This window comes from Stylophora pistillata, chromosome 2 (assembly GCF_964205215.1).
Source record: "Stylophora pistillata chromosome 2, jaStyPist1.2, whole genome shotgun sequence".
NCBI lineage: Eukaryota > Metazoa > Cnidaria > Anthozoa > Scleractinia > Pocilloporidae > Stylophora > Stylophora pistillata.
In genome coordinates, this window is record NC_142520.1 from 53,497,221 (window position 1) to 53,524,877 (window position 27,657).

At 38.1% G+C, this 27,657-nt stretch overlaps 1 protein-coding gene across 1 annotated transcript in view; it reads right to left on the minus strand.

The window, feature by feature from the left end:
• Positions 1-24,659, minus strand: part of LOC148740337 (uncharacterized) — a 129,723-nt gene extending 105,064 nt beyond the window's left edge. The window contains exons 1-13 of the mRNA XM_088750428.1: positions 24,519-24,659; positions 19,885-21,022; positions 18,322-18,740; positions 16,648-17,356; positions 15,859-15,955; positions 15,107-15,356; positions 13,774-14,574; positions 12,236-13,466; positions 11,951-12,043; positions 6,045-6,301; positions 5,318-5,585; positions 4,681-4,937; positions 3,910-4,177 (exon numbers count right to left, since the gene is read on the minus strand). Of these exons, the coding sequence (XP_088606554.1) occupies positions 3,910-4,177; positions 4,681-4,937; positions 5,318-5,585; positions 6,045-6,301; positions 11,951-12,043; positions 12,236-13,466; positions 13,774-14,574; positions 15,107-15,356; positions 15,859-15,955; positions 16,648-17,356; positions 18,322-18,740; positions 19,885-21,016 (5,782 nt within the window). The 5' untranslated portion in view covers positions 21,017-21,022; positions 24,519-24,659. The remainder of the gene's footprint in view (positions 1-3,909; positions 4,178-4,680; positions 4,938-5,317; positions 5,586-6,044; positions 6,302-11,950; positions 12,044-12,235; positions 13,467-13,773; positions 14,575-15,106; positions 15,357-15,858; positions 15,956-16,647; positions 17,357-18,321; positions 18,741-19,884; positions 21,023-24,518) is intronic.
• Positions 24,660-27,657: the final 2,998 nt, after the last annotated feature.

Consider the following 27,657-nt stretch of genomic DNA (forward strand, 5'->3'; position numbering starts at 1 on the left):
TTGCTATGACCGCTGAATGAAATGTTGGTTAGTATTTTAGGATGAAGAGGCATGTCTGGAAAAAAAAACCATACCACGTCGCTATGTTACTAACCAACGTTAAAGACAAAGACGAACCGAGGAACAGACAGGGAACGATTTATAAGATCAATTGTTCCGACTGCCAAGCCTCCTACATCGGTGAGACTGGCAGAAACCTCACAACAAGACTGACTGAACACAGACGGGCGACGAGGAAAGGTGATGTCAGCAATCACATTGCTGAACACCATCGACTTACCAACCACAACATTGACTGGGACTCTGCGCAATACCTAACCTACAGCACTGACTATTTTCAACGACTGACTCTGGAAAGCTGGTTTACTAACTTAGAACAGACTCCCCTAAACAGATGTCAACAACTACCCGCCCCATACAAACGACTCATTCACGACATGAACATCACAAACGACCGAAAAAGAACAACCTAACTTTACCGACAGACCGAAACAGACCAATCACGACCGACTTACGTCACTTTAGTCTTACAGCCAATAACATCACGGCAAAACCAACCGATCATTTCACACGAACTGGAATAAGAACATTCTACTGACAACAATCATTCACTTGACTCTGATGATGACTTCCGCACAGGTTGTCGAAACGTCAGTCACTGCCACCGACAACAGTCCTTCTCAGGACTACACTCACCCGGACGATCAGACTACACCTTCACATGTTACCCCCGGGTTCAAACCATTTACTGGAACAAAACATGTAGACAAAAAAAAATCATATTGAATTTTCTTTCAAAACTTTGAGATCTAAAATCAGATTTCACACTCACCCTGGGTTTTCTTAACCCACCTTTGAACAACCTTATTCCGGTGTGCAATCATGAGTGAAGTAAGGGACTATGAGAGTGTAGGGGCTTACTCAAAAACTCAAAACAATACAATGAGCATAGTCGTTCGACCGACTGACTGTACGACTGATAGACTGATTGACTGACTACATGTCATCTTAGTGAATGACCAGCCACTGGTTGACTGACTCCATGTCTTAGTAAATGACCGGCCACTGGTTGGTTGACTGCATGTCTTAGTGAATGACCGGCCACTGGTTTACTGACTGGACAATATTTAAACAATACTTTGAGTTTCCGAGCAAACACAGGAATAACTACACGTATATGAATAAACAAAACTACAAAACTTGACTTGTACTACAATCAAAACTCGTTTCCATGGATTTAATCAAATAAGGAGAGACATTGGAAACTGCAGCGGTATGCGCATTCATATGACACAGCAAGATACTCTACTAAGAGCAAATCCCAGACAGTAAACTGCGAATATTCCAAGGTAAGAAATATGTGTAAGAAGTAACATGTATGCTGCTTTATCTTCATCTGCAGTCTTTAGTTACTGCTGGGGATCTCCTTTTAACTTCTGCCTGACTTGATGACCGAGGTTAGGTTCCTGTTTCACGCTTGATTCATTCTACAAACTATTCCAGGATCCTCAGATCATTTGAAAATGACACATACAGTGTAGAATAAAAATCTGCGTGAATTTCATGTAGCGGAGAACAAGCTTAAGTTTTGTTAATTTTTCTTCGGGAGAACATTCTTGAGATTTTCGCTTTGAAATCTTTTCGAGTTTGATAAAGGCGGTTTCTGGACTTTCTCTGTCTTCTTGAGGTATTAAGAGCGACTTTTTTTCAAGACCGCATAAGAGGCGGCACATCGACCGAAAAATTACCATCCTCATTTCAGTCAGAGACACCTTATGGTGAACATAGCGACGTGGTATGGTTTTTTTTTCCAGACATGCCTCTTCATCCTAAAAAATCTACGAAAACTAAAACGAGCGTCGGTAGCCGTGAAATGGCGGATATCAGTGCCCCAAGTAGAGACAAATAAAGTTGCTCATGAAAAGCGCGAAAGAAAGCAGGCCCATATTAATTTTATAGATTTGCATAGGAATGATCGAGGTATGGTTTAAGTAAACGGGACCATTTCATTTAATTTGGAGCCCATGGTACGCTTTTGAAAATCATCAGTATTTTAAAATCCAAAATATCGAGTTTTTTTGTTTGAAAATACATCTTGCAACCTTTTTACCTCGTGTTTGCGTTTTTCTGCTCGAAATTCATTGTAGAGAAAAAGAGTCACTAATAATCACGAGTTTGTCTTTTTTTATGTAGGTGTGGTTATTAACTCAATCGAATTATTTTTACTTGGCGTACTAACTGACATTCTTTTTTAGATTTTCAAGTTAAAAGACTGTTGAATCGGTGTCAGTGATGTTGTACACCGATTAATTCTCAGCTTCACATCTGGGGCAACCCACGGGCTTTTGACTGTCGTCCTTTGAACCTTACCAAGGTGGGGAAGGGAATTTGAACTGGAAGGGTCAAGTCTTTCCAGTGGAATAATGGTGGTTTATCTTTTAATATGGAGGCACTTAAAGCGAATGGCTCAAAAGAGAGGTTTTACAAGGTCTACGTTTTGAAGCTTGAATAGTCAAATCAATCGCTGGTCAATAAGTAGAAAGTCACGGTCACTGATCTTGCCTTTTATTACAGATGCGACAATCAAATGAGGGCCCCTCGGGAAGATGACTTTCACGCCTAACGTTGACGTTGTGGCCATTTTATACGGCTAATGTTAAAATTCTCTTCCTAATCATTGCTATCCCCATCGACAGTTTTTCACGAAGTGTTCGCCTTAATGGGTCGCTGCAACTGAAAGGGGAAGGGGAGGGTAAGAGAGGAAATAATCAGGGGGGAGGGGTGCACTTATTTACTTTCGCTGCCAATAAACTATCACTTGTACATTCGATATTTCTTATCTTCCCTCCCCGTTTCCGCCCATCTCCTATACCCAGTCAACGGTGTGGCTATGATCACGGGTGCTGTCTAAAACAGCTGCAGATATTCTTGAATTCTTTTTATCAGAAATTTAGAATAAGTATTAACAAAGCTGCATTGAGGGGAGACCTAGGAGAACAGAAACGCTAGTATCCCTAAATCGTGCCATAAAAAGCGTATTTGTTTAGATATTTCTGTGATTTGTGAGCACTAACCGCTCTAGCTGGGTTTACAAGATGTGTATACAAGCACAGCAAGTACTTAGGAAATCAATCTACAACACCAACAAAATGTTTCAAACCTACACTTTAAACATTGAAATTTATTTACAAATGCTTTATCGCGCTTTATGGAAACAAAAATATTCCACGTGAATTGTTCAAGTTGCGTGTTTTCAAATTGACCATCCACCTCGTCCACCGTCCATCTCCAGTCTAAACCGAAAATAAAAATTTTTTCTGGCGCTTTCAGTAAAATAGCGAAATCATTTTTCCGTGAATTGTCTTATCTTGATGATTTTCTGTTTTTACAGAATTATATGCACCGTGACAAATACTCAATTTATCGAGAGAGACTACTTCCGAAAAGAAAACTTTTAAACTTCTGAAAGACTTTGTTTCTTCTTTCGCCCAACGGCAAACGTTTGGTGACATCTTCACTCGGCCGAGTTTTTTTTAAAGAGATCTGGGCCGAGCATAATGACTGTGTTGATAGCCTGTCTTTTAACCTGTAAAAACAACAAACACAACAGAACGATTAGAAAGAAAAGGAGAATAAACTGCATGAAATGCCGTTTCAATCTAGCGGGCGATTAACCGTCAATTAGTACTGGCAAGAAGTTTATGAAAACAAACCACGTCATGAAGTATGTTAAATAAGCAAAGAAAGAGAATGGATAAGAAAATGGAGAAAAGCCTTGACGTTAAAGCCTGAATTTACCGTCATCTAAGAGTTAAGAGGAAGATTTATAATTTTATGTGACTCATTAAACGAAATAAACTGTCATGGAACTAAGACTACAATTACTAAGTGTGCTGTAATGAGCTATACCTTGCGCGGGTTGAAGGCTAACATAGTGCAGCTCATGAATATGTCCCAGCACAAGTTGTTTACTTTCGTCAACTGGACAATGTGGCATAATGATTACATCATTGCTGTGGGGTAGACTGCTGACCACACGAATGCACATTTCAAAGTTGTTTGCTGCGGCACACAGAATCAAGTGATCACCCCAAGCGCCATCTTGTTCTATGTGAGTCAGGTATTCAATCCATGTTTGATATCCATGGACAAAGTAAAACATATCTGTTCCATCCGCCTTTAACAAAAATCAGTTCAAGAAGCAGACTTGAATTGTCGAAAAAAATTTGATCGTGTAGAGTACTAATCAGGGATTAATTATGGCAGAATGGTATGAAACGATCTTAAATAAGTAATGTACTGTATGGAAACAACCTTTCTGATTGAAAGGTGAACTTTTTTAAAACTGAAATATTCATATGGCCAAGCCCGTGGGAGCCTGCTACTTTGGACACTTATTGAAACGGTAACCAACATAACTGGGTGGTCTCTTAAATGATAAAGTTCAAACTTTCAGTTCCTCTTTTCACTGGGGGTAAAAGCTGCTATCAGAGCTCCACAAAAATACCATGATTCCATGCAGCAGTAGCAGCAGCAATCCTGGTCAGTTCACGCTGTAAACACTGGGATAGGCTGTGGTGGTGTTGGTTAGTTGACCAGTAAACACCTTAACCTTTATCATACTCTTTAAAAACGAACATCAAGTGAAATACTCTGTTAAACATACTAACATCAACTTACTAGTTTTGGGTTACTTCTGAGGTACTGGACTAAGATTTGTCTTAATCTGCCAGGTGGGATTTTGATTCCATCAACAATATCCAGTTGTTCTGACAAGGCATAGAACATGCAATTTCCTGATCCTTGGTTGTCAGATATTCTGAAGCCTTTGTCTGATGCAATCTTCCCCAGCCCCAATGATAGATTTGTTCTGTTCTTGACTTTCCTTGCATCAAGTTTCATCTGCTGAAGTTCCTGGATCAATCGGTCGAGAGAGCCTGGAAGAGACAAAGTTTTTATGAATCAAACTACATGAAAGAAGCGACAGCATCAGCTGGAAAATATCAATTCCCAATCTTGTAACAGAAACTTGAAGGAGAATAAACTGCATCAAGTGCCGTTTCAATCTAGCGGGCGATTAAGCGTCAATTAGTGCTGGAAAGAAGTTTATGAAAACCACCCACGTCATCGCGTATGTTAAATAAGCAAAGAAAGAGAATGGATAGGAAAATGGAGAAAAAGCCTTGACGTTAAAGCCTGAATTTACTGTCAGCTAAGATTTAAGAGGAAGATTTATAATTCTATGCAACACGTTAAACGAAATACATTGTTAGGACACTAAGCCTAAAATTACTAAATGTGCTGTAATGAGCTGTACCTTGAGCGGGTTGAAGGCTGACATAGTGCACCTCATGAATATGTCCCAGTACAAGTGCTTTGCTTTCGTCAACTGGAGAATGTGGCGTAATCATTACATCATTGCTATGGGTTAGACTGCTGACCACACGAATGCACGTTTCATAGCAGTTTGCTGCAGCACACAGAATCACGTGATCACCCCATGCGCCATCTTGTTCCATGTGTGTTAAGTAGTCAGTCCATGTTTGATATCCATGGACAAAGTGAAACAGATCTGTTCCATTCGGCTGTAAGAAAATCAGTTCAAGAAACAAAGTTAAAGAGGATTGTTGATCGGAACTTGAGCGCGTGGAGTACGAGTCATGGAGTAATTTTTTTAAGAATGGTACGAGACGACCTTTAATGAGCAATTTATTGTGGAACAACAAGGATTCGCAAACAGCAGAAAAACAACAGGAAAGATCCATTATTAAGAGAATAACTGGAATTCTGTTTACTGATATCTGATGGATATTTAAGGGGGGCATTTTTTAAACCGAAATATCAAATGACTAAAACCGTAAAAGTCTGCTACTTCGGAGGCCACATTATGGATTCAACTGTAACCAACATCATTGTGCAGCTTCTTAACTAATAAAATTATGCCGTGAACACTGTGACATGCTCTGGTGGTGTTGACCCGTTTTCACACTTAACCTTAAAAAGAACAGCAAGTGAAAAACTCTGACATATTAACATCAACTTACTAGTTTTGGGTTACTTCTGAGGTACTGAACCAAGGTTTGTCTTAATGTGCCATGTGTGATTTTGATTCCTTTAACAATTTCCAGTTGTTCTGACAAGGCATAGAACATGCAATTTCCTGATCCTTGATTGTCAGATATCGTGAAGCCCTTGTCTGATGCAGTAGTCCTCAGCCCCAATGATAGATCTGTTCTGCTCTTGACTTTGCTTGCGTCAAGTTGCATCTGCTGAAGTTCCTGGATGATTCGGTCAAGAGAACCTAAAAGGGACAAGAAGTTTTTTTAATCTAACAGCATGAAAGAAACGAAACAATTCCCCATCTTTACAGAGAAGTTTGGGAGTAAAAAAGGAAAAAAGGGCTTCAACCACTAAACAACCAGTGTATTGTCCAGCTACTGAGCCTTGAAATGATAAATTGTGACTTTTTATTTGCAAACGAATATACTAAAAGTCAAGAGAGAAGATGCAATGAGGAAAAATTTACGACAAGGTTTACACTCTGACATATTTGCATAACTGGTAAAAGAACCCCAGCGCCGGTTGTTTCAACAAAGTTCACTGAGCCGTTTTTTGCCAAAACCGCGTTCTAAACTATATTAAATTTGTGGAAGGACATTTATTTAAATGAAAACCGCGGTTAGGGTTAGACCTCGTATAAATGAAGGATTCATCGCATTAACATACGATTACTTCGTTCTTGTGTCGGAAAACCACTACACTCTGAATAGCGGGTACAAATACATGTTTTGATAGCAACAGCATTTAAACTTGGACTTCGTTTCGGGAAAATCAAAGGAAACTGTGAATGGGTCGTGGATACATCGCGTTTGAATGACTTTTGAAGATAATTAAATTCCAATGGGTAACTCCCTGATACAGTTGAAACTACTTGGTATTACTTTGAACTGCTGGGATGGTGTTGGGTGAATGGTCAGAATTCACATCTTAGCTATCGGTCAGTACAAAATACAGACTGTAAACCGGCTACGAAATCCAGACTGGGTGCAAAATGCAGACTGCAGACTGCAGATTGGGTACAGAAGGCAGACTGGAAATTTTGAAAACTGTTATTTCGTCTGATACATAATAACATATGTCATGTTACAACTTACTGAGTGTCACGCAATCGCCTCTTAGCAATCACTTTGACGATCATTTGCACTATTTCGGAATATTCCTTGCCCGTTTCCTCGCATATTTCTTTTTTTTTAAGAAAGTGGCCACTGAATTTGGTTTTTAAAAAAGCGGCCACAATCGTTCTCAAATAGAATTTCAAGCCTTCGTATTGTCTTCTCATTTCGCGCGCGAGATTGCATAAATTAGTCATGGCGTGCAGACATGTTTTTGCAGTCGTGCTTCTATTGACTATTTTCAGCGTTTTACTTGGCCAATTTACTTCAATTACACCTGAATTCGATCGCTCTACAGTCAGACTCTTCATTGGGAAGGAAATATCTGCTCCACCTACATTCAACTGTAAGTCAAAGCCTTCGAAATGCACACCTTGCGAATTGAATTTGAAGCTCCACGCGTTGTTGCGGTTCGTCAAGCTTGGCCAATTTTGTCTGTGTATTCTTCTATCTGGCGATATTGCCGTCAATCCAGGACCTAATAACCTTCAACCTCCTGTAGGCTTCAGAGGTTTATCAGTCTGCCACTGGAACATCCAACGACTGACTGACACCAAATTGGAAGAACTATCGCTAATGCTCACCTCGAACAACAACAGTGCTGCTAAACTCGACGTCTTAATTCTCACTGAGACGTTCGGATCAAGTAAAATTCCAGACAGCTATTACATGATACCCGGCTACACATTACACAGAAAAGATCGAATCGGGAAGAAAGGTGGCGGCATAATTGCGTATGTAAATGAGAAAGTTATGGCTTCACGTCGAAGAGATTTGGAACTAGATGATCTTGAAACTCTCTGGCTTCAAATTTGTCCTCATAAATCAAAGAGACCGATTTTGATATCTGGTGTTTACCGTCCACCTTCAGCCAACAAAGATTATAATGAGAACTTGGGGAAAAATATTGAAAATGCCCATCTCCAAAACAATGAATTGATTATTCTGGGAGACTTCAATTTGGATTATATTGATTTCAACTGTTATTCAAAACATTGTCTCGCAAAGGCACTGAACAGTCTTGGATTAACGCAGATGGTAAATGGAGTAACAAGACCTGCCTCTGATGCGTGCTTAGACCATAGTTATTCGAGTCATCCTGCTAGAATTAGAGAAGTATCCATAGGTAAATCTGGACTTTCCGATCACCTTCCGGTCACCATCTTGAGGTGCTACAAAACCATGGATGCACAACGTAAACAACATTCCAAAATCAAATACAGAAATATCGACAAAATCAACAAAGAGTGCTTCCCGCGAGACCTAAGAGAAGCCCCTTGGGATATCTCCTTTGTTTTTCGCGATGCCGATGACATTGTTGAATCTTGGTACAAAATCTTTAATGACATTCTTGATAATCACGCACCTTTAAAGTCCAAGAGTATGAAGAAAATCAATCAGCCGAAATGGTTCACTAATGATCTATACAACGAAATAAATAAACGCGATAATCTTCTAAAGAGGGCCAGGAGAACACAAAATGAGCAAGATTGGTCTGCTTTTAAACTGGTTAAAAACAAAGTGACGAGGAAACTAAGAAATGCGAAGGAACAGTACTTTAAAACTCAGTTCAGTAAAAATCAAAAATGTCCAAAGAAACTTTGGTCTTTAATTAAAGACCTATCTAAAGATACAAAGAATAACGACGAATCCGTCCTTATTGCTGACGAAAACAACAACTTGATAAAGGATGACCATTCAATCGCTGAACGCTTTAACCGCTTCTTCGTTGATGTATATAAACGTCTCATAAAGGCGGCACCTGTACTTCATTATGATGCTCTTCCTGGTCCACCAGACAAATCTAACAGTGAAATTGAGAATCTTATTCCGCAAATAACTCCTAGTGAGGTTAACGATTATCTTCTAAGTATACCTACACACAAAGCCACGGGAATCGATGGGCTTGGTGCCAGAGTTCTAAGGATTGCAGCTCCTGAAATATCATGCTCCATAGCTAAAATTATAAATCACTGTATTGAAACTTGTACATTTCCCTCACAATGGAAAATAGCAAAGGTTAAACCTCTATTCCAGAATCAAGGAAACAAGCAAGATATTCAAAACTATCGTCCAATTAGTATTTTGCCTATTCTTTCTAAAGTCTTTGAAAGACACATCTTCAATGCTGTGAACACCTACTTAACAGAAAATTCACTTTTATACCGCTTCCAATCGGGGTTCCGTAAAAACCACTCCACGGATACTGCTTTGTTGTTTCTTCTGGACCAAGTCCTTCTTGACCTTGATAAGAACAATGTCAGCGGCTTAGTTTTTGTGGACTATAGCAAGGCATTCGACTTGATCAATCATGACATTCTCCTGGTAAAGTTAAGATCATATGGATTTCCGGATAATGTTGTAAAGCTATTGCAGAGCTATATACTCAATCGCAAACAGTGTGTTACTGTAAATAACTCGACTTCGTCACAACTTATGCTAACCAATGGAGTTCCTCAAGGTAGCATATTAGGACCTCTACTATTTTTAATGTTTGTCAATGATCTTCCCGAAGCTGTTGGATCGGACTCAATTCATGCCTACGCGGATGACACCACATTTAAAGCCAGCGCTAATATCGATAATGCACCTTTGGAATTGGAACGACGTCTTCAAGAATACATGGATAAATTAAGTAAATGGTCTAGCGAAAATGGGATGGTCCTAAACGCCGTTAAAACCAAAGCATTACTTATCACCGGAAAGAGGCTACATTCATCATTAGTTGATGGCAATCACCTGTCAGTGACCCTTGATGAGGCCGAAATAGAACAAGTAACCTCTTATAAATTGCTTGGTGTAACACTCGATCAAGATCTTACATTTAGTGACCACATTTCTAGCCTAAAGGCCAAGCTTTCTCAGCGTATTGGTTTATTGAAAAAGATAAAGAGATACCTTCCAATAAAAGAAAGACTCTTATACTATAACGCCTTGATTAAACCCGTCCTTATGTACGGGAGCATGGTTTGGAATATCTGCGACGTTAAAGAACTCCACTGTCTCCTAAGGTTACAGAAAAGGGCTGCCCGAGTAATTCTTGGAGTGGACTCTTATTCTAGAAGTGTTGTAAACTTTAGTAAACTAGGCTGGTTGCCTTTTTTTGATGAAATCAAACTAAATAAGTGTACAATGATTTTTAAGAGCCTTAAAGGCGATGTTCCGATTTACATCAGAGACTTGCTCAAGACGAACAGTTCTGTACACAATAGGTCTACTAGACATGGCAATTTAAATTTAGTGTGTCCCAAATACCTAAGAAATAACGATGGTGGCAAGGCATTCAGTGTTGACGCAGTTAAGTTATGGAACAGCCTTCCCCATGATATCAAAAATAAGCCTAGTATAAAACTATTCAAAACAGCTGTGAAAAAGCATTTTATAAGCTCATATAAAAACCTGGACAACTTTGAAACAATATTAAGCAATAGCACATTATCTAATTTTAATTTTTTATAAATTAATTTTATCTTTCTGAATATTTTTAATATATCCTGCTATTTCTATCATAGAATTTTGTAATTATTTATATATTTATTTATTTATCAGTTTTTTGTAATGCTGTATAATCTAGTTAGAGGGCCACAGGTTTGTCAGCTTTTCAGCTGTTACGTGTCCCCCTCTATAAATAAAGTCCTTACTAGTACTGAAAAAAAAAACAAAAAAAAAAAAAAAGACAGCTTTTGTATGTGGTACAAACTCTCCACCTTTTAAACCGATATGTGTATATTTTCATTTTGTTGACAAAAATGTGGACTTAGACCAAAACTGTTCCTTCGACTTGATATATTTTTAACGTTCAGGGGTGTACACACAATGATTTTTACAAATTAATGTTTGCGTAGTTACCAAACGGATGAGAGGTAAAACCATCAGAAAAGTAAACAATTGGCCAGTCACGAAAACAACGCCTCGCTTTCCCCTATAAAAATTGGCCGGTTACTCATTTTAGCGATATATAACGATGTAAATACTGACGGCTCGCAGTGAGAAACAAGAAGGCTTGAAATGAATTTAAGAACGAATGTGGCCTGGACGCCTTGTCAAAAACAAAATATACCGGCGAACGGCGAGGAATATTCCACAATAATGCAAATGATGGCGAAAGATGATCGCGGAAAAGCAATTGCATTAAGCGTCTTCACTCATAGTTACACCTTTAGTCTTTCAAAGAGCTTTGACTCGGTTACACATGTGCTAACTGCGACGACTATTTTAATCAAAATCGAAACTCCTTCGAAGAAAGGTCGGTCGAGTTAAATTTTAACGTCGCAGCATTCCTTCGGAAATGTTATAAAGGTGTTCCCGTTTAATTTCGGAAGTCGTTCTTATATCGATTTGTTTACATCTGAGTGAGTAACACCTTTGCATATTCTGCCCCATCCTAATAGTTGACTAAAAAAGAACAAAAAAAAAAAAAAAAACGCCCCAAGTCTTCCTGTTTTACGCAATTTATGTTTGCTTCCTGATGAAATGGAATAAAAACTTCAATTGACTAAAATAAAAATTAAACCAAGCCATCCGCCCATATCAGAAAGTAGAAGAAAATCAAACTAGTGTATACATGTCTTTGGATCATAACCGGAGAAAGTTGAGGTACAAAAATAACATATGTCTCTTCCGCAGTGCAAAATATTATCACAAGTGCCATTTTCAAAAAGCGTAGCTGGCCTGAAGTTGAAAGAAAAGAAAAGGAGAAATGTTGGATCTTCTTCAAACCTGTATGTTACTCTTTGGGGATGTCAATTGCCATGTGTTATAGATATTTTGCTACTCACCTGGAGTCAGTAATGAATTAGTTAGTTGTTCGGTTGGCGTATCGACATCTTCGCCCTCCTGAGTTCTGAATCTTAGGTCTTGTCTTTTGGAAGCTAAAAAGATAGAAAGAAACCGTTTTTCAATATCACACCAATCAATAAGAGGATACAACAACTGATTACTATTCAGGTTAAACATATTTTTTTTTATCTGTAGTGTCCCAGCTTTCCCTGATGCTTTATAAGGGACTGAAAGCTGAGTCGTCCCCAAAAACACTTTTTGAAGGATATTCAAAATATTCTCACCACGAACAATGTCCCACATCTTCTCCACAACAATGTCACACTGTTTCTCCCAGCTGAACTTCTCTTCATAGGAACTCCTCAGTTCCTGAATCTCATGAAGTCGGTCTGATCTTTCCTTCTCTCGGACACTAGCAATTGCCTTTGCCCACTCCTTAGGGTCCTCAGAATCCACAACAAATGATTTGCCTGATGGTACAGTGCACAATGCTTCACCAAATCCTGAGTTGCCACTGACAAGAATGGGAAGACCGGCAGACAAAGCTTCTAATGCTGTCAGGCCGAAACCCTCCGTTCTGGAGGGCATCATGCAGAGATCAACTTCACAAAATGTTTCTTTCAATTCCTCTTTACTCTGCACGAACTTCCTCACAGTCAGCTGGCTTTTATCAATTCCACTCTTCAGCAAATTCGCTGCAGCCTCATCCTGTTTACTGTCAGCTGCACCCACGAAGATCAGATGGTAGGATCTGTCTTTCAGTTCAACTATTGCTCTGGCAGAGATATCGTAGCCCTTCAGGCTGAAGTCCTCTAGATCACCCCGGCCAAACGTTAGAACCTTAAACTTTTCCATGTCAACTGCAGCTTGTTTTACGTCAGAAAACTCACTGAACGTGCTCGGCGTCAGTTGAATTATATCTTGGTGCTTCTCGCATGAGCGCAAGTAGGAAGAGTAAGCCTTTGTTAACTTTGGTCCAACTGCTACCACAGCATCTGCCAACTTACACAACTCCACTTCAGTTCTGTTCTTCTCATTTCCTTTAGAAATGGCCTCAGGATAGTCTTTGTACATTCCAAGTTCTTCAGGTGCAGTGTGCACTACCTGTATCCAGGTGCAATGGTGCGATTCTCTAATAAATTGAGCTTGTTTACCAAGCTTTGCTCCATGACCCAGTACTATGTCAATGGCCAGATCTCTCGGTGGGGCACTCAGCCAGTCAAGGGGGTCGGCATAACCCGGGCGTCTTTGTGCCTCTCTCAAGGATACATTGTGACTCGTTGCCATTCTCCTCTCTTCTTCAGAACAGGAAAACTGTGGTACAAAGAGAGTGACGTCCACTTGCGAATTTTGGGCCAACAGAATGGCAAGCTGTCTGTTTATGGTAGACAAGCCTCCCATTGATGAACTCCATTCACTGCCCAGGAGAGTCACCTTCAATGCCGCGTCAGACTTCATCGGCTTAATTTCACTTGCTTCACCGAGTGATCTTGGAGCCACATTTGAAGATAAACCCTGAAGAAAAATACGTCATTTAGGATTAAAACGATTACAGAACATAACATATTATGTGTGTTACGATATAAATATATGTCGAGCAATACTTAACCAAAGGAAAACAGAAAAGTATAAACTTCAAAAATAATTTCATCGTGATAGAGATTCTCTTACTAATATTTGAAACTGGATATAAACTATTTGGGCTACCTTTCTCAACACTGAACATTTGATTCTCAGATCAAGTAAAATGGAGGAGAGAACTTCCAAAGATGAATTAAAGGCTAGAAATCTGTACTTGAAAAATCTTTTCCATCGATCATACCTGCCTTCTTCTTTTCGAGAACCATTTCTCCAATCCACAGGGAGGAAGTATTTTATCATCGATATTTCTTTTACATATTTCCGCTCGGCCTTCATTTGCATCAATGAGGTGGAAGCAGTCCTCGTGGGTGCACGTGGTTTTCACATGGTCTGAGCATGCACGACTTGGTTCTTCTGCCCCTTGATGGCAGTAAGGACATGCAACACACAGCCTATACTGTAGTCCCCTCAGGTACGGCATCTCTTGTGGCAAATTATGAAGGGTGTCTTCAAGAAATTCACGAACGACACTTGCTAGTTCGGCGGAGTTCTGTCCTACAACCTGATGACTCTGTGTTCTTTGTCTCAAGATTACCTTCACAAATCCTGTTTTGCATATCAGGACAAAATCATGAATATCTTTGCCAATGATGAACCATGCTCCATTTTGGTACAGGGTAGGTTGATCCGCGGGCCATGTCTTTGAACACCAACGAATGGATCGTGAGACAAGCTGTAAGAAGAGACCATGAGGAACAAAGCCATGGACAAACAGGAGATACAATGGACAGGGATCTGCTGACGACGGTTTCATCTTACAGAGTTTATCAGGTGATGACTTCAGCTGAGCTGGTACAAAGTACTTTACGTCAGTTGGGGAAGCTGAGAACTTAGCAATCAAACCAAATCGCTCCATCATGTCTAAGATGTCTTCTTTGATGATTCCTTGTCCAATAAAGCTGGAGAACACATGTTCAACATGTTCCATGCTGAGGATGCCACTTCCTTCAAGTTCTTGCCAGTACTTAGCATTCAGGGCATTCTATAAAATGTATAAAAATTCAGCAATTCTGGATAAGGGAAGGCTAAGTAATGTTCCTTTTGAACGTTTCCCACATACATGTAAAACAACTGAAAAAAAAAAAGTTTTTTTCTATCAATGTACTGAAATGGTCAGATATTAAACCTGGGCAAATTTCTATCTTGGGTTGCTCAGAGGTGAATACGCCCACTAGCACACAAAAAAAGAACTATTCAATTGTGTGAATACAATTATTGTGAGCAGTAGCAAGTTAATGCAAGTCTCTAATTGTAAACAAAAAGGCTAAGTCAATATATGACCTGACAAGCTGCAAAAAGTACATGAAATAGTATGGGGTCAACAAATCATATGATTATAACTGTACAATAAACAATAAAAAGACACATGTTCACAGATCAAAGAGTCACAGTTTTTGCATTAGTTACTCCTTTCTTTGAAAAAACATCATGCTTAGTTTCCTGTTCTTCTAAATTATTGAACAACATTTTCCAAGTAAGCTAGCCTAATTTCTAAAATGAAAATAGTTTCCTACCTGTTTATTGAAAGGTGGAATGGTTATCAGCTGCTTGAACAGATCAATCAACCACTGAGCCTTCAGTACAACTGTACCACGGTGCTTGATTATCATCCCCAGGCCATGGTAAAAGCTGATCATGGAGTTAAACTCTCTTCCATTTTCCATGAAACAATCTTTCCTTGCATAGTGCTCAAGTTGTTGCAGATTTCTGTGATAAATCTGTTTGGCCACCAAAGCTTCAATCACCTTTTCAAACAAAAACCACCTAAAGGGCAACAGACTACTGAGAATGTATTATGGCATAAAATTAGGTACTGATTTCAGTCACTCAAGTATGGATTTGTAGTCTTGTAGTGTACATTCATATTTGGGCCTTATGAAATCTTCAACTTTCAGGAACAATCAACATCGTTATTTTTTTCCGCAATGTCTCAATTCAAAGAACCCTGCCTTCTCAGATATCAATTACATCTTCTCATCTTTTATAATCATAAAATTGTTTCCATGTCAAGAGTTGGAGTTGTTTTTTGTCTGCACTGAAATGACTGCTCTGTATTTGCACGATCTGATGGTTTAAGAATTTTGAGGAACTTCAAAGTACTGGAGGTGAGATATTTTTGCATTGATATAAATTTTCATGCATGTTCAGCTTTGCTGAGTGTGTGAATTATATTCAAAGAAATTTCATTGCTGTATATTTTGAATAAGTTATTGATCCTGAAGTTCTTGAACTGGAGTTTTTCCAAATAAATTGTGCTTTTATTTACCTGACTGGTATTTTCTCACCCATATAAGGCTCCTGCCACAACACCTCCAGGATTGTGTTCTGTAATTCATTTATACCATCTACTTTTCCTTCTTGCCCTGTAGGATATATTTAGAAAAGGAATTCAGACCATTAAGCAACAAAGAAACATGTGCTTATAATGAGCATAATTTGTATTTTAATTGTATGATTGCAGAGATTTTACAGCTGACAACATAGTTGAGATGATTAACTCTTCAAATCCCAATATTTTAAGTCTCTGTTCCTTACTCCAAACTCTGAAATTAATGGATGTGTCAGCAAAAAATTATAGGACCCAGTATGGTGCCACCAGTATATAAAGCAGCCTAAAACTAAGCAGAGTGCAGTTAATGAAAGAAAAAAAAACCTAACTTGCTTTCACTACAAGCCTTATCTCATTCTACCAGTCTTTTAAAATTTTAGTGAAACACAACACAACCACTGAATGTCAGTTAGTTTATATGAATGCTTGCAAACCAAATTGTAAAGTGTTTTTAAACTGATGAACGTCAGACAAGTGTGTGTGCAGCACCCATTAAAGAAAATCAAGTGTTCTGATTGGCTACCCAAGCCAGTAAGATGGACTCAGGATCGCACACTTTGATCCCACACATCAAAAAGTGTGTGGAGCAGACTTGCAAAGTTTGTTACCTTTTTGTCAATATCCAGTCATCGTCACCTCACACTTGGGTCAATAATGCATATATACAGTCATCAATTACTTAAGAAACATATAACAAAGGATACAACATAAAGGCAAACATCTTACCCGTTTCATTCTTTTTTTTCTGCTTTTGAATTTTCTGGATAAGTTTCTTAATCAAGTTTGGTCTCTGTGATTTTGTGTTGTCAATGCAGAATAAGGGTTTGACCACATGTCTCTCACATTCCATACCAGAAATTCTCTCCTTAATTTGTTTCTTTATTGCTGCTATGTCTTCAACTGGTTTGTCAGCATGTGTGCCAACAATGAACACTGGGGGACGGAGGTAGGGCAGCTTGTGTTGTGCATCATCATCTGTGTCATTGGTTGCCAGGGCAACACTATGTACTGTGGCCAACCATGAGAGCAAATTCTCCATGTTTGTTTCATTGTTAGGGTTTTCCAATTTCACATCATTTCTCCCTTGTCTCACGCAGGGCTCAGCTGGGGCATCCAAAGGCTTGCTAAGATTGTGCACCAATATGTATAGTGCCTGCCGTGATAGGAAGATAGGATGGCTGGCATAGTACAAGTGCTGCCCTGCAAAGTCCCACACGTCCATTGTAACATAGGGTTCCTCTGTCAATAAAGCACTTTTGAAGGGTTTCCCCTGAGCATACTCCAACCAATGATGAACATGCTCCTCGGTATCAGGCGGTTGAGAAACATCAATCATCACATCAGGCTCAGCTTGCACGTTTTCATCTTTACATTCAGTAGAATGTTCATTGCCATTGTTTTGCAGAATGTCCGTGAAACCTTCATCCTCCTCAACCTAAATGGAGAATGAAATAAAACACTATGCTCTCTTAAGTGTATATAATTATGTGTTCAAAACTTGACCTTATGAACAGACTGCTAAATGGTAAAACATTATGATGAACTCAGTCTAGAATAATTTTAAGGGTGTTAATTAGTTTCTAAAAAAACTGTTGTGCTGCTTTAGTGAGAGGAGGTATATATAACAAGATAACTTGGTTTACCAACTGTGTTGAAGTTGTAAATTGCTTACTGTAAAGAGTTCTGAAGCTGACATCTCAAGTGTAAGAGCCCTTAGACAGAGAGAAACTAATTACATAGATTAAGTCATTGAACAGCAAATCCTCCCACCCTGGAGATAGTCAACTTAGACCAAGAAATGTTTGTTGAGACTGAAAGATACATAGCATAACATACTTTCATTGAAGCTCCTCTATAAGGATTAATAGCCAAAATGTTACAAAAGTTATCAAAAAATTATACAAGAGAATACAAAATAACTTTGACTAGAAATTTGTATATAATATATAATTGGAGAAAAAAATCTCAAATTTCCTTTAAGTTGAGTGAAGATACCACAAAAGCAATTGAAGAATGGAAAACTCAAAAGATGCCCCATCATTTTTATGATAAAAGTTTTGCATGTACGCCTTCATTCAAGATGTTTAAATTAAAATTACTTCCAGATCTTTTTCTTTTCTAGACTCATGTAAACACTTGTGAAAATGTCCAAAAGAAACAGTCTCTTTCAGAAACATTCTGAATGTAAGAAATTTAGAATTTTCGTAAAGAAAATAATTTTGAAAAATATCAAGTTTAAATTCTAATAATTCCCTTAAAAAAAATCTTTCTCCTGAGGCTTATTTGGCTACTTTCATCCCTCCTCTTCCTCCTTCCTTTCTTCCTTCCTATTTAAAACAAAAAGAGTCATATAGAGTGACAGAGATGTAAAATTCTCAACACTTTACAAAACTTCCAAACCTGCTTTGACTTAAAAACGTCTCCAACTTCATCTTTTAATTTCAGTTTTCCTTCATCAATTGTATCTTCCTTTAAGATTTTCTTTCGAGAAATATCTGCTCCACACATTCTGTCGGCCACAATCTTTGCTACATCTTTTGAACATTCCAATAGTCCTGGTTTACTCTCCCTGCTCAACTGCCAGTTTTGGACAGTTTGGTCAACATCAATTTCACATTTTGAAGGATCCACTTCAATCCCCTCAGTACTCTGTTCTTTAGGGTCAAATGGGAGGCCTAAAAGACTCTTCTTAAGACTGGTTTTACCAGCACGATCCTGACCAACCAGTATAATACGACCGCGGTAAGCTTTTACATATCCTTCTTTTAAAGCCTCTTCATAAGCCAACTGTACTTTCCTTTGTATTGCTCTTTCAGAGTCTAATTAAAAAAAAGTTGTCATGATTGAGCCAAAAGAAAAAGTCTAATTAGAGGAAGTTGTAATTATAAGAAACCTAAACAAAAAGCAATTTCTGTTTTCATAAGTTATAAAAACAATCTGAAACAAGCTTAGAAGTAGGAAAGTCAATTTAATTATATGTCTACTATGTATAAATTTAAAAGCTATGATTGTATTATATGAATACAAAGGTCATTGCATTGGTGGGTTTGGTAAACATATACACAATGACCATTAGAAACTGACTCAATGAAATGAAACATTAAGAGTTTGATTAAAATGTGAGTGATCAAACTAAACAAAGGCAATAACTGATGTCAATTCTGCCAAATGGTGTTTGGAAAACAGAAAGAAAAATCACATATTCCCAAAACGTAACAGTTGATAGATTCTAAAATATTACAAGGCCAGCATAAATTATGGTGTAACAATTATCAGAATTACTCCTGACCCGTCAAGATAAAAGTTTTATTCCCCTAACCTAAACTCTTGCTTTAAAATCATATCAGTCCATAAATTCTGTATGATATAAGCTAAATTTTGTTATATTCTTAACAACTTCTAATAAAATAAAGCAAAAATTACAGTTACAACTATTCCTAGATGAGAAATAATTTGTAATAAACTTAATTCTTCCTTAATTAAAATCAAATAAAGAGAAAGCAAAAATTACAACAGCAATTTCTATAACTGTGAAATGATTTGCAATAAACTTCTTAAATTCCAATCAACTAGAAAGAAAAAATTACAACTTACAAAAATCCCTTACTGTAAAATGATTTGTAATAAACTTTCTCCCTTCTCAATTATCAAACTATAGTACACTGTAGTTCAACTTAAATTTCAATGTCAGCCAAGTTGTTAAAATAAACCTTTCAAAATATAACCAAAACTTCCAGTACAAATGTCATGTATTTCTAAAGTGATGCAAACTTTGTTCAATCATACAGTATAACTGTGAAAGCATTACTTCATATTCTTCTCAAGCTTTATTAAGAAACTATTGTCAGCTGCCTGTAATTATCAGTAACAAGCAGCATAAACACTTGCAAGTCAACCATTAGAACCAATTTAGTAAATGCACATGTCACAACATTAATGTGAAGAGGAATTTCTTTTACTCACCTGGGACATCTGATGATACTCTGTGAATCTCATCTTTTAGCTCCATAACACTTCTCATTCCTTCAACTGTAAAAGGATTCCCTCTCACAGACAAAGATTTGAGTTTCTTCAGCTGTTTTATAGCTGGACTCAACACAGTCAACTGGTTGTCACTCAGCTGCAGTTCCCCCAGCTCCACCATCTCCCCAATAGCATCAGGGATGGTGGTTAGATTGTTATGTGAGATGTCCAGCAGTCTGAGTTTCTTCAGCTGTTTTATAGCTGGACTCAACACAGTCAACTGGTTGTCACTCAGCTCCAGTCCCTCCAGCTCCACCATCTCCCCAATAGCATCAGGGATGCTGGTTAGATTGTTATGTGAGATGTCCAGCCATTTGAGTTTCTTCAGCTGTTTTATAGCTGGACTCAACACAGTCAACTGGTTGTGATTCAGCACCAGTTTCTCCAGCTCCACCATCTCCTCAATAGCATCAGGGATGGTGGTTAGATTGTTATGTGAGATGTCGAGCCATTTGAGTTTCTTCAGCTGTTTTATAGCTGGACTCAACACAGTCAACTGGTTGCCACCCAGCCCCAGTTTCTCCAGCTCCACCATCTCCCCAATACCATCAGGGATGGTGGTTAGTTTGTTATATGAGATGTACAGCACTCTGAGTTTCTTCAGCTGTTTTATAGCTGGACTCAACACAGTCAACTGGTTGCCACTCAGCAACAGTTGCTCCAGCTCCACCATCTCTCCAATAGCATCAGGGATGCTGGTTAGATTGTTATGTGAGATGTTCAGCGCTCTGAGTTTCTTCAGCTGTTTTATAGCTGGACTCAACACAGTCAACTGGTTGAAACTCAGCCACAGTTCCTGCAGCTCCACCATCTCCCCAATAGCATCAGGGATGGTGGTTAGATTGTTATCTCTGATGCCCAGCACTTTGAGTTTCTTTAGTTTTCCAATACTTTCAGGTATTGTTGTAAGTTTACTCTCTGACAGGTAAAGTACCTCCAACTCAGTCAATTCAAACAAAGCTGCAGGGAATTCATGCAAATTTTGCCTACAGAGATATAAACTCTTTCCTCCCCAAGATGTTAACATCTTTCTTCTTAACTCTTCTTTAGAAAGAAACTCCATTTCATTCATGGGAAACTGTCACAATAAAAATAAAAGCTGTCATTAAAGGTGAGTAACTTAAACTAACTTGCTTTGGCATTATAACCATTGAACCAAAAATGGAAAAAGTGAGGTTTATAATTTAACTTCTACTAAACCAAACTAATGAGTTATATTTTATTCCTCTAAGTACCATCTTTGGAAGCCATCCACCCTTCAGTGTTCTTTTAAACACTCTGAGTAAACACTGCTTATTTGTAAGAGCTCTAGTTATTTATTTTCATGTCGGATATTTTGACTTAAGTCTCACTGTATAATTTTTTTGTCAAAAAATAAACTGCTTGCGTTATACATGTTAACAACAAGGTTATTACGAACAAGAAAATACTTGAATTTTAAAACAGAGTTCTCCTCACTCTTTAAAAACAACATGAAGATTACTTTTATTGTAAAGGTTAATATCTAACAGGAAAGAAATCATTAGTGCAAATCTGTGGTTGGTTATGTTTGGATGTCATAACCTTAAACAGTTGTAATATAAACCAAAACATGAATGATTTCCAAGCTGAAAATATTCAAACCAAGTAGCTATTTCCAGACCTGTCACTTCATTTTATCCCCTGTTAATAATTTTTTTCATTTCCAATTGACACAGAAAATTACTCAGAAGATGATCCTGATTCTTTAACAGAAACTGATTTCAGAAGTCCTTCTCTCTGACATAATTCATTGTTTGGAATACGAAAAAAGCAGAATGAGAGCCTTTTTGTGTTTAATTTTTTTAGTTTTTTTTTAGTTTTTTGAAGAGTTTGAGACCCAGCATGATTCTTTTGAGACAACAATTTTCAATTTGATACATCTTGCATGAGATCTAGGTCAGCAAAAGTTGATGTACACATTCTGCCATGTAATGATGTGGTTGATGCAATAAACAATTTACTTACAAAGAGTAAAGAAAACTGATAATAATTTTTTGTTTATGTTTAAAGTATAACTAAGAAGGGAACCAGCTCCACAAAGGAACATGATGAACCTGCTTGGAAGCCTCTCGGCATCAGGAGAGAACTACATACATTACACCAATTTTACAAAATAGTCAAGAATCTTGCTCCACATTATTAAACTGAGCTATTGCCTAAACTGTCAAGTGGATACAAATATTTTTGTCTTAAATCAAGAGAAAACTTCACTCAATTTCCTTGGAGAAAATTCTACATTTCAAAAGTCGTTTTTCTCCACCCATTATCACTGGCTAGAATTGTCTGGACCTAGTTGTCCCAAACTCTGTATCTCTTCCCACTTTGAGATCAAACCTGGTAAATTCTCTTTCTGAATACTGACACTAAGTTATACGATTGTTCTGTTACATGGCATGCATCTGTTGATCACACCTACCTCAGACTGGGTTTCTATTGTCTTTGAGAATATGTCTTGAAAATTAATAGCTGTGCATCACCTATATATTTCCCAGTGCAGTTTTGACTCTGAATTAGTGAAATACTCTTTCTTGTTTTTTTTTCTTAGCTACACTGAGCTCAACGTAATGTCCTAATTCTACCTCTGCTGCAAACATTCTAGGTGAAGTATGGTCACTGAGCAGTGATGCATTAGGAAACTAGATTTGTATTGTATGGTATTGAGTCTGTAAATTACAAGGTCAACTGTGGTTTTTTTCACAAAGTACAAAGTTTGATAATTAATACTAATGGCTTTTCAGAGGCCATTATTTGATTGTTTAAATAATAAACCCCTCTAGCGTTGTAGGTTTAACGCATTGTTATTGCCAATGAAGGGTTGTTTGTGCGTCTGTTTGTCTGTGTGCGTGAATAAATTGGATAAAAATTTATAATATTGTAATCCCCTCCTTAAGCCTAGGTGATTTTGGGGAAAACAATGAAAAATGTGCTTTAATTAAAAAAAATTAATAAATAAATAAATTCAACACTCACTGGAAATATTGCATTTATCATGTCAAGTTTACACACTATGGTATGTTGATTGAAAGCTCTAAGCAAACAGGTTTTTCATAGTGAGTCCAATGTATAATAATCAAAGATATTGAACACAAACAGGGAAGTATTTGTTGCTTTCGCAAACAAGAAACAACAGGCTAAATACTGGAATCACAATTTTTTGGCTTGAAATGCACATTCAAGTATGCTGTGGTTTCTACATCTTATACAACAAAAGATTGTTAATTAATCAAAAATGACTGAGTTCAAGAGTTTCTAAGAATTTGACTGATACCTTTTCACTTGTGAATTACCGAAGCAGAAAGCGAGCAAGTATCAAATACTAAGTGACATTAGAACATAGCTAGCAGAGTCGCGCAATCAAATTCATTATACGTAAGCGTGCTCAAAATCCCGATAGTGCACGCTGATAGCGTCAGCAAATCCGACTTCGCCAGAAAAAATTTTTTTTCGCGCGAGCGGCCATTGCTAGCGCGGGGAAAAATAATATATTTCGCGACAATAATGGATACTAACAGAAACTGGGCCTGCTATTCCGAAAACGAAGACAATGTTTCGACCTTTTCCCATGGGCTAGAGCTCTTGAATGAGGCAGAAAAAGAGAAAAACAAAGGAAAAGGAGACTCGGCATCAGCGCCGTCACGATTCGCTTCAACTGATATTGTTGTCCGTTTTTCGCGTCGGATTTGATGCACAATTCCACCGGCTATGTTCTAAAACAATTGGTTCATGCTTTCAGCTGTGCACTATCGAGTTATGGAGCACGTGGGAAGTTTGGAGAGCACTCAAGAAGCTAGAGTTTCCCTCGGCTATCGCCTCGGGCAACTCTTACGCTTCTTTCGTGCTCTCCAAACTTCCCGCGTGCTCCATAACTCGATAGTGCACGCTAAAGCATGAACCAATTGTTAATTATAACGGCATGAAGATCATATAATCATGCCAACACTTGGTTTCTTTAAAGACCTTGGCGGTTGCGAATACATTTCTAACTTGTATCTGATAAAATTAAATGAAGTACAATCCGGGAAATCAAGCGAAACTTTTATCAGTTTAAACGCTCTCATTACTTGTTGTGAATACTAATCGACGCTCAACCACTACAAGACAGATAAAATAATGATTAGAGCTAATTGACGTCAACACGATCAGAGACAGTTTCTCCCGTGCATTCCAGTTCCAATATTGTCCCGTTAAAAACGCTATCATAACTTAAAATCACTGTTTTCCTCTTGCTGTTGCTTGGAGTTTCTACTTCAACTCGTCTGTTACAGAATATCGACTGATTCCTGCAAGATCGTATGACGAAAGTGCTCTGCAACTAACGAGCGTCGTTAAAGTACGAACAACAGATCAGAACCCAGCAAACTTAGAATACAAAGGGAAAGAAAGAGTATCGGAGATACCAGAGAATTAGATTAACCTGACGGGAAATGACTGCAAAAACACTTGAGGGGAAACGACTTCAGTTGTATTATCTTTGTTCGCATTTCAGGAGTCTAGCGAGGCTACGGTTTACACAAATAGGCTAAATTCTCATCTGTGTTGAGCGTAATACTTACGTCTCAGCAAAGTGACAACAACTGCGGCGAATTTTGACGAAATCGAAGACAGACGGTGAAATATTTAGCTGTTCGGATGCTGGTAGAAACTCACAACTAGGTTCGATTTATATCACAATGCTTCTCACATCTCACGCGACCACGCATTGATGGGTTAGGATTCCATGTATGACCCCATAAAATGTCCTAAGCTCGGTATATACCTTTCAATGTATTCCAATGTATTCCAATGTATTCATACGTATCCCCATGTATTCCTACGTATTCCCATGTATTATTCCCATGTATTCCTACGTATTCCCATGTATTCCAATGTATTCCCATGTATTCCCATGTATTCCAATGTATTCTTATGTACTCCTACGTATTCCCATGTATTCCAATCTATTCCCATGTATTCCCACGTATTCCCATGTATTCCCATGTATTCTCATCTATTCCAATGTATTCCCATGTATTCCAATGTATTCTTATGTATTCCTACGTATTCCCATGTATTTCCACGTATTCCCATGTATTCCCATATATTCTCATGTATTCCAATGTATTCCTACGTATTCCTACGTATTCCCATGTATTCCAATATATTCCCATGTATTCCTATGTATTCTCATGTATTCCTACGTATTCCCATGTATTCCTACGTATTCCTAAGTATTCCTACGTATTCCCATGTATTCCAATGTATTCCCATGTATTCCCATGGATTCCCATGTATTCCTACGTATTCCAATGTATTCCAATGTATTCCCATGTATTCCCATGTATTCCTACATATTCCCACGTATTCCTACGTATTCCCATGTATTCCCATGTATTGCAATGTATTCCAATGTATTCCCATGTATTCCCTTGTATTCCTATGTATTCCCAAGTATTCCAACGTATTCCCATATATTCCCATGTATTCCCATGTATTCCCATGTATTCCAATGTATTCCCATGTATTCCCGTGTATTCCCATGTATTCTAATGTATTCCCATATATTCCCATATATTCCAATGTATTCCCATGTATTCCCATGTATTCCAATGTATTCCCATGTATTCCAATGTATTCCCATGTATTCCCACGTATTCCTACGTATTCCCATATATTCCAATGTATTCCCATGTATTCCTACGTATTCCCATGTATTCCCATGTATTCCCATGTATTCCCATGTATTCTTATGTATTCCCATGCATTCCAATGTATTCCCATGTATTCCAGTGTATTCCCGTGTATTGCTATGTATTCCTACCTACTCCTACGTATTTCTTCGTATTCCCATGTATTCCCATGTATTCCTACGTATTCCCACGTATTCCCACGTATTCCCATGTATTCCCATGTATTCTCATGTATTCCAATGTATTCCTACGTATTCCCACGTATTCCCATGTATTCCAATGTATTCCCATGTATTCCCATGTATTCCTACGTATTCCTGCGTATTCCAATGTATTCCCATGCATTCCCATGTATTCCTACGTATTCCCACGTATTCCTAGGTATTCCCATGTATTCCCATGTATTCCCATATATTCCAATGTATTCCCATGTATTCCTACGTATTCCCATGTATTCCCATGTATTCCCATGTATTCCAATGTATTCTTATGTATTCCCATGCATTCCAATGTATTCCCATGTATTCCAATGTATTCCCATGTATTCCTATGTATTCCTACCTATTCCTACGTATTTCTTCGTATTCCCATGTATTCCCATGTATTCCTACGTATTCCCACGTATTCCCACGTATTCCCACGTATTCCCATGTATTCTCATGTATTCCAATGTATTCCTACGTATTCCCACGTATTCCCATGTATTCCAATGTATTCCCATGTATTCCCATGTATTCCTACGTATTCCTGCGTATTCCAATGTATTCCCATTCATTCCCATGTATTCCTACGTATTCCTACGTATTCCTAGGTATTCCAATGTATTCCCATGTATTCCCACGTATTCCTACGTATTCCCATATTTTCCAATGTATTCCCATGTATTCCTACGTATTCCCATGTATTCCCATGTATTCCCATGTATTCCAATGTATTTTTATGTATTACCACGTATTCCCATGTTTTCCAATGTATTCCCATGTATTTCCATGTATTCCTACGTATTCCTGCGTATTCCAATGTATTCCCATGCATTCCCATGTATTCCTACGTATTCCCACGTATTCCCACTTATTCCCACGTATTCCCATGTATTCCTATGTATTCTCATGTATTCCAATGTATTTCTACGTATTCCCACGTATTCCCATGTATTCCAATGTATTCCCATGTATTCCCATGTATTCCTACGTATTCCTGCGTATTCCAATGTATTCCCATGTATTCACATGTATTCCTACATATTCCCACGTATTCCTACGTATTCCCATGTATTCCCATGTATTGCAATGTGTTCCAATGTATTCCCATGTATTCCCGCGTATTCCTATGTATTCCCATGTATTCCAATGTAGTCCCATATATTCCCATGCATTCCCATGTATTCCCATGTATTCCAATGTATTCCCATATATTCTCGTGTATTCCCATGTTTTCCAATGTATTCCCATATATTCCCATGTATTCCCATGTATTTCAATGTATTCTCATGTATTCCAATGTATTCCCATGTATTCCCATGTATTCCCATGTATTCCCATGTATTCCAATGTATTCCCGTGTATTCCAATGTATTCCCATGTATTCCCATGTATTCCTTCGTATTCCCATATATTCCAATGTATTCCCATGTGTTCTTATGTATTCCCACGTATTCCCATGTATTTCCACGTATTCCCATGTATTCCCATTTATTCTCATGTATTCCAATGTATTCCTACGTATTCCTACGTATTCCCATGTATTCCAATGTATTCCCATGTATTCCTATGTATTCCTACGTATTCCTACGTATTCCCATGTATTCCAATGTATTCCCATGTATTCCAATGCATTCTCATGTGTTCCCATGTATTCCTAGGTATTCCTACGTATTCCCATGTATTCCAATGGATTCCCATGTATTCCAATGCATTCCCATGTGTTCCCATGTATTCCCATGTATTCCTGCGTATTCCTACGTATTTCCATGTATTCCAATTTATTCCAACGTATTCCAATGCATTCCCATGTATTCCCATGTATT